The sequence below is a fragment of the Rattus rattus genome, chromosome 1 (genome assembly GCF_011064425.1).
Source record: "Rattus rattus isolate New Zealand chromosome 1, Rrattus_CSIRO_v1, whole genome shotgun sequence".
In the NCBI taxonomy this organism is placed as follows: Eukaryota; Metazoa; Chordata; class Mammalia; order Rodentia; family Muridae; genus Rattus; species Rattus rattus.
Window position 1 is genome coordinate 3,924,804 of NC_046154.1, and position 12,137 is coordinate 3,936,940.

General features: G+C 50.7%; 1 protein-coding gene and 1 non-coding gene across 2 annotated transcripts in view; one reads left to right on the plus strand and one right to left on the minus strand.

Annotated features, from left to right (window-relative positions):
- Positions 1 to 12,137, minus strand: part of Dnai1 (dynein axonemal intermediate chain 1) — a 67,803-nt gene that overhangs the window by 11,246 nt on the left and 44,420 nt on the right. The window contains exon 13 of the mRNA XM_032890220.1: positions 1,874 to 2,121. Coding sequence (XP_032746111.1) covers positions 1,874 to 2,121 — 248 coding nt within the window. The remainder of the gene's footprint in view (positions 1 to 1,873; positions 2,122 to 12,137) is intronic.
- LOC116890321 lies at positions 2,736 to 2,842 on the plus strand. Its single transcript, XR_004386544.1, has one exon. It is a non-coding gene; the product is annotated as a U6 spliceosomal RNA (small nuclear RNA).

Below are 12,137 nucleotides of genomic sequence, written 5' to 3' on the forward strand. Positions count from 1 at the left end.
TCAGGAAATAGGCAGGAGGGATCTCTGAGTCTGAGGCCATCCTGGTCTGCAGAGCAAGTTCCAGGATAGCCAGGGCTGTGCAGAGAGACCCTGTCTCAAAAATTAAAGTGAAATCTAGGTCAAAGGTTACATCTCTGGAACAGCAGTTCTCAGCCTTCCTAATGCAGTGACTCTCATGTTGTGGTGACCCCCAACCATAAAATTACTTTCCTCGCCACTTTATAACTGTAATTTTGCTCCTGTTATGAATGGAAATGCAAATATTTTTGGAGATAGAGGTTTGTGAAAGGGGTCTCAACCACAGGTTGGGAAGCGCTGCTCTAGCAAGCCCTGGCCTCCTGCCTTTAGTCCCCACGCAGGATAACGCTTCCCTTTATGCACACTTACCCTTTAGCACTTAGCAGTGTACCCTGCCCTGGTCAGCCTTGGCTGTGGTCTCTCACACCAAGAACTCCAGGGGTGAGGCCCTTAAGCCTGAAGAGCAACCACGTGAGCAAACAGGAGGAGTTAATGGATGTGTAATGGAAGGGCTGAGGGGAAGGAAACTGGAAGTAAGGGGATGAGTGGCAGGTGGACCCTTCTGAGGTTATGTGCCATGACTCTCGCCTGACTCTGCAGAGGAGAGCAGGTAAACTGTAGAACTCCGGCACGACTCCCCATCCTGCTCTTTGATTTAGAGAGCATGGTAGAGGTTGAAGAGGGTGCTTGCTCTGGACCTCTTCCAAAACCCTGGGTTTGAGGAGGGTGATCAGGTCAGGGGCATCTCACGGTTGGCCTTGGGCTATCCAGGATGGTGAAGCAGAGTCAGGCCTCTAAAGCCTTTGGTGACATCATTTTTTTTTTCTTTTCTTTTTTTCGGAGCTGGGGACTGAACCCAGGGCTTTGTGCTTGCTAGGCAAGAGCTCTACCACTGAGCTAAATCCCCAACCCCGACATCATCTTAATATTTAGAGAGTTCCATGTGCCCAAAGGTAATGAGTTAGGGGTGGACTCTTGGATGGACAGAACCTCTGGGCCCTCATGGTAGAAAGTGAGATAGGAGGGCATATATAACCCAGGGGTTACCTCTCTGACTCCATCTGCCCCAGGCTCTGGGAAAGAGCTGAAGCTGAGAGGTCGCCATGTCCTCTGGGCCTAGGAAGTCTACTCTCTGCTCAGGCCTGTCTGGAGCTCACTCATATCTAGTGCGTGAGACAAAAGACTCAGGGCCAGAAGAGGTTGGTCCAAAACTCCTGCCTGATGGTTGTCAGGGTATGAGGACAGAGGACAAGACAGCCCTAAGAATTGCCTGACGAGCCCAGAACTTTGGAGCAACTTGGGGCAGAAATCCAACTTTAGATTCTCTCAGACCTGCTTTACTCAGTGAGTAGTATATAGCTTAAAGAGGCAGGGCGCCTTTGGAACACAGTGGGAGGCCTGAAGCCTGTCTAGAGAAGAGGGTGCTACAAGAACTCAAGAACAGACTCTCCAGCAACATCCAGAAGGTATTCAACAAGCAGTGCCATTCCTATCTGGGAACATCCCCAAGTCTTTCTCAGGTGACAGAGGAGGGCCCCTGTGGGGTCCAGGAACCTTATAGATAAGGATCTGAACCCGAGGTCCAGGATGTGTCCAGCTATGCCACTGAAGTGACACTGCTGAGTCTTGGCAGACAGCTAAGGTTTCTCTGATGGAGCTTATGGGCAGCAGACTCCAGGTCGTAAGGAAAATGTTGGCGCCTAAGTCTCCCCTCTGCTCTTCTCTCCTCCAGCTCCTGGGCCTCTTATGCAGCCCTTGCTTTCCCCAGTCCCTTGCTTGTCCTTTTCTTTTCCCCAAGATCCCTACTTCATGGCTCCTGAGCCCACATGCCCTCCCCACCAGGTCCCAGGCTGACCTGCCATACAGGGTCCGTGTGCTTGCCAGACTTGGAGGTGCTGCGGAAGCAGGGCTGTGAGTGAGGCTTCTTGAGGTTGTAGATGGCCACGTTGCCGTCATAGTAGCCCACGACCACCAAGTAGGGGTGGTCCATATGCATGTCCAGACACATGATGCCACTCTCACTGCTGAACATATACTCAGGGAAACTAGGGTTCTTCATACTGTAGAGCAGCAGCATGCCCCGGCTCTGTTTCATGAAGTCATCTACCCAGGGAGACAGGAGGGCTGCAGCTGAGGGTCTGTCTGTCCTCCCAGGGGAGCCCCCTTGCCTGTGCCCCAGCAGATGAGTAGGGTCTCCTTCTCTGTAAGGTGCCTGGACCCTACAGAGACCCTCCTCTGTCACCTAGCTGTGCCTGTGAGAGAGTATGGGATGCCTCTCTGGCCCTTCATCCTCTGACTGTGAAATGGAAGTGTGAATTTGACCCTCCCTTTGTGTGGCTAGATCCAACATCTGGTAAAGGTGACTAGGTCAGTCTGAGCTACAGTCACTCTCTGTTCTCTCTGGGGCGCAGAACAAGGGGATGCAAGCTCAGTTGTCATTTTAAGAATGTGAGTGGATTTGGGGAGGTGTGGTACCCTCTGCAGGGATATCCAGGGTAGAGGCAGGCTGCTGTACAATGCATACATAGATGTCCATGTTCCTCACAAGTCCTCAGCCAAGGACAGGAATTAAGCTTGTACTAGTGAGCTATGGTCTAACCAGGCCTGGTGGTGTAGGCCTGTAATCCCAACTACTCAGGGGCTGAGACAGGAGTATTGCAGCTTCAAGGCCAGCCTGGGAATTTTAGTTTAGACCCTGTGTCAAAAATTAAAGGAGAGTGCTCGCTTCGGCAGCACATATACTAAAATTGGAACGATACAGAGAAGATTAGCATGGCCCCTGCGCAAGGATGACACGCAAATTCGTGAAGCGTTCCATATTTTTGTTGCAATGAAGATCCTGTAAGAGCACCAGTGGAAGGGGAAGCCCTGGGTCCTGGGCGGCAGATGTTGGGGAGAGGGCAGCAATGGGGGGAGGGTTGGGAGGGGAACACCCATAAGGAAGGGGAGGGGGGAGGGGGATGTTTGCGCGGAAACCGGGAAAGGGAATAACATTCGAAATGTATATAAGAAATACTCAAGTTAATAATAAAAAGAAGAGTAAGGCGCAAAAAAAAAAAAAAAATTAAAGGAGAAAAAAGAAAGGAGAAGGAAGAGCGAAGAAGGAGAAAGGGGGGAGGAAGAGAGAGAAGGGAAGGAGGAAGAGACGGAAGGAAGAGGAGGATAAAAGGAGGGAGGAAGAAGGGTAGAAGAAAGAGGAAAGAGATGAATAGAAGGAGGAGGAGAAGGAGAAGGAGAAAGAAGAAGAGGAGGAGGGGGAGGGTGGTGACACAAAGCCCAGGTTTCAGTGTCAGCACAGCAAGCAGGACACACAATAAAGGCATGCCGTTGTCGGTGGTCAGCCCATGGCAGTCACCTGGAAGCATCTCCTCAGTATTTTACCCCACAGTTCCCCAAAGCAGCTGTGCCAGGGCTCTCATCAGACCTCCAATATCTGGAAGTGTCTCAGCAGACCTCCAGTATCTGGAAGTGTCTCAGCAGACCTCCAGTATCTGGAAGTGTCTCAGCAGACCTCCAGTATCTGGAAGTGTCTCAGCAGACCTCCAGTATCTGGAAGTGTCTCAGCAGACCTCCAGTATCTGGAAGTGTCTAGCCAAACAGTCCAGGCTTCCACAGGCCCACTCAGCCTGAATGCAGATCTCAGTGATCAATGATGGAGTGCTCGGTAAAGGTCCCATGTCACCCCTCACACATGCCCTGAGCAGCACGTGGCCCTCCTGTCCACTTCTCTTGCTGCCAATCCAGACTTCTCAGTCCTCCCAAGCTAAAACCTCGGAGGCAGAGCTGGCAATGGGGCAGGCAGACCAGTGCATCTTGTGCATCCTATCCCAGGACAGCCTTTGACCTTTCTACTTCCCCTGTTCCGGGTTTCCTCCTCTAGCTTAATGGCTGCAGAGTCTGACGTGTCCACAAAATAGCCATTCTGAGGTGTGCAGAGGTGTGGGGTGCTGAGCAAACAAGGCCAACCTGACTAGTGTGGGGAGTCATTTCTCACTGTCGTGGTTCTAAGGTCTCTGGACTCATGGCATGACCTCAGCTATTAACATGCACACCCCAGAGATTCTGCAAAGACAAGGCCTATGGGAAAGCTCACTTCCTTTGCTGAGACTAATCCTCTCGAGTTCTGAGGCTTTCTGCTCAGGAACCCTCTCTGGATCCCCTGCATGCATGCAAGGAGGGGCTGCATTATGGTAGGAATTTCTAGGGCTCGTCCTGAGCTATGAAGTAGGGCACTGTGGCTTGGATTCTGTTTTCTTTTGTTGTTGTTGCTTTCTTTTTTTCCAAGACAGGTTTTTTCTGGTGTAGCCCTGGTTGACCTGGAACTTGCTCTGTAGGCCAGGCGGGCCTCAAACCCAGAGATCTGCCTGCCTCTGCCCCCTGAGTGCTGGGATTAAAGGTATGGCCACCACTGCCCAGCTGCACTGTGGTTCAGGAAGAAAAGTGTTTCTGTCCTAGGGAAAGTGAGCTTGGGGGCCAAAGATCCCCTTGTAATAGGGCCCCAGATCTTAGCACACCTGACTCCATGATGGAAGTGCTATTCAGGTCATAAAGCACAGACACAACTAAGTCAGCACAGAGACAGCACCGCCAGCCAAAATGAAAGCAGAGGCCTGATCCATCAAAACCCACAGTCCTGGGAAGGTCTCCAATGTGGTTCTGCTTCTGGCTAACTGTTCTTGTTAACTGAAGTATGTCAGCCTAGAATATGGTTTTTGTGCTTAAAAGTTCACCCTGAGAAAGGCTACTGAGATCCTGGACACCCAGTGTCGTCACCGGCTGGCTAAGAAAGTCTCTGTCTTAGCTTAAACCCAAGTCTGAGTAGTCATCCCTGGTAGCTATCCCACAACACCCTGCATCCACGATGGGGGAGGGGTCTGCCTTAAAGTGGGTGTGAAGGAGCTGGCATTGTGAACACCTAGGTGGGCCACACAGGAGGAAGAGAGCAAAACCCAGCCATAGCCACTGGGACTGGTCACTCCGGCTCCCTTTGCTCATCAAGCAGACCCAAGACCCTACCTGTCTCTCCACCTTCCACCCTTCTGCTCCGAGTTCACACAGCAAGGTCAGAGACAGCCATCGCTGGGCCCTCCAGATGGCCATTGGCCAGAGGGGAGACACTGGCGCTTCTGATTCCAATCTGTCCTCCGTACTAGCCAAGACTGACAAAGGGTAAGAGATGGCCAGTGAGAGGAAGAATGGGAGACTGAAGCGATGGATGGTGATGCTCGGTGCTATGTGACCCCTTGATGGGCAGCTGATGGCCGACTTTCTCTTGGCAAGCCCCTGCCTGGCTCAGTAGACATGCACAGTGTCATGACAAGTGAAGCCAGGAAGGGAGGGCAGGGAGCCCTAGGCTGCTTGGTAACTCAAGATGGAGGATGATTCTGATCTAATTGCTGAGCCCCTGGTACTCGAAGCCTGAGGTATGCCTCCTAACTTTATAGATGGAGAAGGCGAGTCTCAGAGGGAGAAACAATCTACTTGCATGCATAATACATGTCACATAGTGTATTATGTTGAGATTCTCTTTCTCTGCTAATCTGGTCTCAAATTAGTGTGTGTGTGTGTGTGTGTGTGTGTGTGTGTGTGTGTGTGTGTGTGGAGTAGTAGTAGTAGTAGTAGTAGTAGTAGTAGTAGTAGTAGTAGTAGTAGAAGAAGAAGAACATGTGGTAGTCAGAGGACAATTTGTAGACATCATTTCTCTCCTACACTGGGCTCCAGGGATCAAGTTTAGTTTGTCAGGCTTGGCACCTTTACCTGCTAAGCCCTCTTTCCAGTCCTGGTAATTTGGTCTTTACATCGAAGTAGACAGAGGAAGGGACAGTATGGTGGTTACTGACAAAGCCTATCCAATCTTCCAGGCTTTAGATGGTGTGGAAGGCACAGGGCAGTCAAGCATGATAAAGGGAATGGCCGTGCAGAGAGAAGCAGATGCCGTGAGTAGGACTCACAAAAGGCACATACTATGACGGTCACATGCATGCTGGGCTTAGTCACACTTCATCCACTAGCTTTAGTGGTCTCTGTTACTTGCAAGGAAAGGAGTCCTCTGTAATATGGGGTGTAGCTCCTAGTCCTGGTTAGAGTATATGTTTTGTGACTTTAGTTCAAGGCCCTCTTTGTCGAAATACACCAGGAGAGCAAAGAAAAATGTCATCTGACTGGGCTTTCCTCTGACCTTTCTCTGTGAACTCATCATTCCTGACCTCGGGGGCCTGCTGAGATCTCATGATTCCACTTTAAAGGGACACCCAGTGTGACATCACAGCCTCAATCCCCAACAACCCCACAACATCATCCTCTTATCTTCTAGAAACCCTTAAATGACAATATTACTAAACCACTAATGGTTCTTGTGTGACATCATCTGTTAGTGTCATACTGCCAAACTATCCAAAAATCCTAGCAGGATCACCAGACAGGACACCAGAAGCCCGATGATGTCACTGCTCAGCCACCAGCATTCCCAGTCCAGCACTAACCAGGTCACTAGTAGCCCCAGTATGACTTCAGGTTGTAAAGTGCCTCCATTACTCACTGGATCTTAGTCCCTGGAGTACTCTCTTCTTAACGCCACAAGAATTCATAGTTCCAACAACCCAGATGGGAGCCCCCTAGCTTCCCCATTGTATAACAAGGTCCTCCGGACTATAGGATTTCAGGAAGTACATGTGGCTGAGTACGAAACAGGGAGGGAAAAGGTCCAGGAGTGAGAAAGTCTACTAGTTGTGATAATCTCTGGGAATCCTTCCAGACCAAGCTACAAGTGCTTCATCTTCCGAGGAAGTGCTGTTCCCTACCATCAGTATAAAGAATGGAAAAACATTAAGGTCAAATATGGAGCACATCTCAGCATGTTCTTTCTGGTGACTGAGTTTGTTTCCTTCGAAGTCTACTCTATTGCATAATCACTACAGCCTTCCTGACTCCCCTCAATGATCCACAAGGTCAGGGGAAGGATAATCAGTTCCTCTTGACAGAGCCTTATGGTAGCTCTCCTAAAATCATCATCTCAGGGAAAGGGAGGGAGGAAGGGAGGGAGAGAGGGAGATGGAGAGAGAGAGAGAGAGAGAGAGAGAGAGAGAGAGAGAGAGAGAGAGAGAGAGAGAGAGAGACTCTTTGACTGGGGACTGAATCTAGGTAAGCACTATACCATTGAACCCACCCTTCTGATATTTCTTTTGAAGCAGGATCACTAAATTGTCCTGGCTGACCTTGAACTTATTCTGTAGCTTAGGTAGGCCATGCCCTTGCAATCCTTCTTCAGCCTCCTGAGCCGGGATCATATGTCTAACAACTAGGCATGGTTTCATGTGCATGTCTTAATTCTAGCATAGATAAAGATCTGACTGTCCTCAGTTTCTGCTATGGGAGCCCTGGCAGAATACTATCCAATGAGCAACACAGATCAATGTCTTCTTAGCTGGAATTTATCGCTGGGACCCTCAGGCCCACAACTGCCAGCCCTGTCTGGTTCAGTTGGCTTTGAGAAGCGGGCACTGTAGAGCATTCTGGCTGCAGCGGGACTACTCAGGACTCAAGGAGAGCAAGGCAGGTGGAGGGCATGTTGGGGCACAAGGCTAAGGCCAGGTCAGCGGTCAGGAGGAGGCAGATGCCAACTGAAGAGACAAAGACACCATGCCAGCCTTGGCTGGCAGGCTTCTCTGTACTGTGGCATCCTAAACGAAGCCAGCCTAGGACTGGTTCCAAGGCAGCAGCTGTCTGATGACTCCCTTATTAAGTCATGCAAGAGGCACTTGGAGGGGGCGTGGAGTAGGCAGAATAATGCCCCCCCACAAATGTCCACATCCTAATCCCCGGAGCCTATAAATATGTCACTTTGTGTGGCAAAAGGGACTTTGCAGATGTGATTAAGTTAAAGACCTTGAGATGGGGAGATTATCTTGGATTCCCCGGGTGGATTTGATGTAATCGTAAGAGTTCTTATAAGGGAAGGAAGGAGGCAGGCGAGTCAGAGACTCGGGTGTGACGGCAGAAGCCGATGTCAAGATGATGCGGTTGCTGGCTGGAAGAGGGCCACCAGCCACGGAATGCAGGCCACTGGGAGCTGGAAACAGAGAAGAAACAGGTGCTCCCTGGGGGCTGCCAGAGGGAGCACAGCCCTGCTGACACCTGATTTTAACTCCGTGTAATCCATCTTGAGATTCTGGCTTCCAGAACTCAGAAGAAATGTGTTACTTAAGCCATTGTGTTTGTGGTCGCTTGCTGCTGCAGTAACAGGAAGCAGACGTCAGAGGCTTCAGGGAAGGGAGGCCTGAACTCTAATTTTAGGAGTCAGAACGATCAAGCTTTTTCTTCTGGGGTACAGATGCAGTTCTGGAGTCAGGGGAATGGCCACACGGACACAACAGTGAAGCCCTCTCTCCCTTTCCTGCCCCTGGTTCTGCCACCCTATACTCCAGGAACAGAAATGTCCCCTTGATTGGGATTTCCACCATTTCCATAAGCAGGGGACCAGCCCAAGGCTGGCTTGGAAAAGGGTCTTGATCCTGGAGGTTCCAAATCTCAGGCATGGCCAGCGACATCAGAGCCAGGCTGGCTTGGGCTCTCAGTGTAGTTTTCCTAGGCACCCTAGCTCGGTTGGGAGCTGTATTTAAATAGTGTGGGAAGTAAGAGAAAGGCCTTGGAGACAGAGTACATCAAGTGGGACATTTAATTTGATTTAGGGAAAACGAGGCAAACATTTGAGAGCCTAAATAACTAACCAGTAATTAAACTAACAACGGAATGCCCTTGCATGCCACTCGGCAAGCAGAGTGGCCTTTATGGACTGTATTTACAAAGAGACTTGACAACATAATTAGTCCTGTAAATTTTACGCAGCCTGCAGCTAAGGAGTGATGGATTTTGTGTGTGGAGGATGAACAGGGAGAAATGAGGTGGATGAATTTCCATTTTCAGTAAATGAAATTAACACTGCTTAATTAGTGAAGCCAACAAGTAAACGATCGGGAAAGATTTAAACTCTTACGAGTGCATCTCTGGCCTGGGCAAGTTCAAGAGACAGAGCAGGAATGAGTTTAGTGCTCAGTATGAGGGCTGTTGTTGGCCTCTTTTGAGGGGCTGCCCCAGAGGAAAGCTGGGCTGAAGGACAGCTGGCTCCTTTGCCCTTGCAATATGGGGCCTGCTCGGAAGCTCCCTGCCCCATCTCCTGTGAGATAGACTCTGAAGCACACAGGCTCTCTAGAACCTGCTCTGCCATTCCTGCCTGACAGACTGTGAGGAGGCTCCATTTCCCTGCTCTGCACTGGCTAATGAGGTGGAATGGACCCCTTCGGTACCACAGGCTGCCGCGGTCACATCCCAGCTGTTCTAAGACCATCTCTTCCTGAACTGAATCCTTTTGTCTCCCAGTACACCCACCTTCATTCACCTGCTCAGTCTCTCCCACCCATGTGCTGGGAATATGGAGCTCGACCTATGGGGCACCCATGCCTCTGTGCTTTAAGCAGCTGGTGCTGGAAGCTGTAGTGGGAAGGTGGCTGTAGATTTGCTGGTTATCTGGTTATCCTTCCTTTTCTCTTCTTATTTTGGGGGAGGAGAAGGAAGAATTGAGCCCGTGATTCTCTGTGTAGCCCTGGCTGTCCTGCTTCAAACTCACAGAGACCTGCTTGCTTCTACCTCCCAAGTCCTGGCAGTAAAGGTGTGTACCACCACCGGCTTCCTTTGCTAGATAGTTTTGTGTCGATGTGACATAAGCTGAAGTCATCTGAGAGGAAAGAACCTCAATTAAGAAAATGTCTCGGGGTTGGGGATTTAGCTCAGTGGTAGAGCGCTTGCCTAGGAAGCGCAAGGCCCTGGGTTGGTCCCCAGCTCAAAAAAAGAAAAAAAAAAAAAAAAAAAAAAAGAAAATGTCTCGGGCTGGAGAGATGGCTCAGAGGTTAAGAGGACTGATTGCTCTTCCAGAGGTCCCAAGTTCAATTCCCAGCAACCACATGGTGGCTCACAACCATCTGTAATGGGATCCGATGCCCTCTTCTGGTGTCTGAAGACAGCAACTTATTCATATACTTACATCAATCAATCAATCAATCAATCAATCAATCAATCAGAAGAAGAAGGAGGAGGAGGAAGAGGAGGAAGAGGGGAGGAGAAAGATTGGCAGGCATGTAGGGCATTTCCTTAATTAGTTATTGATGGGGAGGGTCCAGCCCATTGTAAGTGGTGCTCCTGGGTTCCATAAGAAAGCAGGCTAAGCAAGCCATGATGAGGAAGCCAGTACACAGCATCTCTCATGGGCTCTGCATCAGCTCCTGCCTCCAGGTTCCTGCCCTGCTTGATTCCCTGTCTTGACTTCCTCTGGTGATGAACAGTGATGTGGAAGCATGGAAGTGTAAGTCAAATAAACCCTTTCTTCCCCAAGTTGCTTTGGTCTGGTTCTGACAGCAATAGTAATCCTACCTAAGACACTACATAATTTTTCTGTGGCTGAGTCCCAGAATAAAAACTTAGGAATTTCAGGGGGAATGAAGCCTAAGAGGCCTGGACTGTGCCTGCCGGGGTCAAACTCAGCAGTAAGCCGAGTCCTCATTCAGCATTTCTCTTCAGGCATTTTTTTTTCTCCCTGTGGGTTTCGTTGTGAGGGATGCTGGTGAGAGCAACTGCTCCTCCCAGTGACCCTGTCCACAACCAGGTGTGGCCTCAGCTTGCACTTCTCCTTCCATGGAGCATGGGACATAGCATGGAACTCTGTACATTGCAGACCATCTCAGGGGCCCTGCTCAGGCCTGAAGCTGGTACCGTAATCGATGGTCATCTGAAAGCTGGCTGGTAACTCCTGTGACACCAGCACGGAGCCCTGTCCCTGCCACTGGCTTCCGTCCAGATTTCCCATCTCCCCTGCTCTGCTCAGGCCCTCTGAGGGATCTGCAGGAAAGTCAGGAGACAGAACAAGAAGGCAGCAATGGCTGGCCTGATGTGTAATGCTTCTGCAGCACACAGGGCTCTTCTCTCATACAGGCCTCCTGACAGCTCTGAGATGGAGGCCTCGCTAGCTGTCGGTCTTGCTATGATGCTAATGAGGAGACAAGGGCACTGAGAAGTGATCCTCCAGAGGGAGGTCTGTAGCTGCCTGTGGGTACCACTGAGGCTGTGCCTCTGAAGACCAAGGAGAGACAAAGAAACAATTCCTGGGTGAGTGCTTGCCCAAAGGAGGCCAGTGAGCTGCCAACTTGAGGCCATTCCCTCATGGAAGGCATTACCTTTCTCTGACTAAGGATACCTCACATGGATGGCCTCCACATGACCTTGCGTCTAACTATGCCTAGAAGACGGTCTGCAATGTGCGGAGTTTCTCCTCCCACCTTCTGCAGAGGCTCCCATCCTCTCACCTCAGTCTCAAGCAGAGAGCCTGGGCCTCACATGGGGGTCCACACCCACTCCTGGGAGGGCCTACCCAACCCTCAGGCTCTGTTCCAGGCCCAGTAGCTGCAGCAGAGGGGGGAGGGATGTTCTAGTTCCCTGCCAGAGGGCGAGAGTCCCATTTGGCAGGAGCCCACCTTCAGGAGTAGGGACACAAAGCAGGCATTTAGGGCATCCTCAAAGGCAGCTCAGACCACAGAACTGGGAGCGGCTCCAAGGTTTCCTCCCTGAGAGGAATGACAAACACCAACTCCTCCGGACGCCCTCCCCTGAATCCCTACCCTGGTCAAAGAACTGATGGGCCATCTAAGAGGCAGTGACCAGGCGCTTGTGTGCCTGCCAGCCAGCAGCAGCTTGAAGAACGGAAGGGTTTTTCTGTTCACAGAAGTGAATCCTCCTAGCCAGAGAACAAGCTGTTAGCATTAGGGAGCTGTGCCTGGCTCACTGTGTAGAGCCCTTCCCATTAGGATCAGAGACTATCCAGCACAGTGGTGGGTACTTCTGCTCGGCCCAAATAATAGGAAGGAACAGGAAATTGCATGGACAGTTACCGGCATATGCTGCCTCCCACCTCAAGCATGCCCTGCCAGGCCTGGAACACAGAGAGCTGTGGTCTCCAGTGGCTCAGGAACAGAAGAATAAACTTCAAGCACTTGCCTTTCCTTACCCCTACCCTGCCGCAGGCCTGGTCAGGAAGGCCAGGTGAGGAAGCAGGGAGAGGGTCTCCACCCCACTCT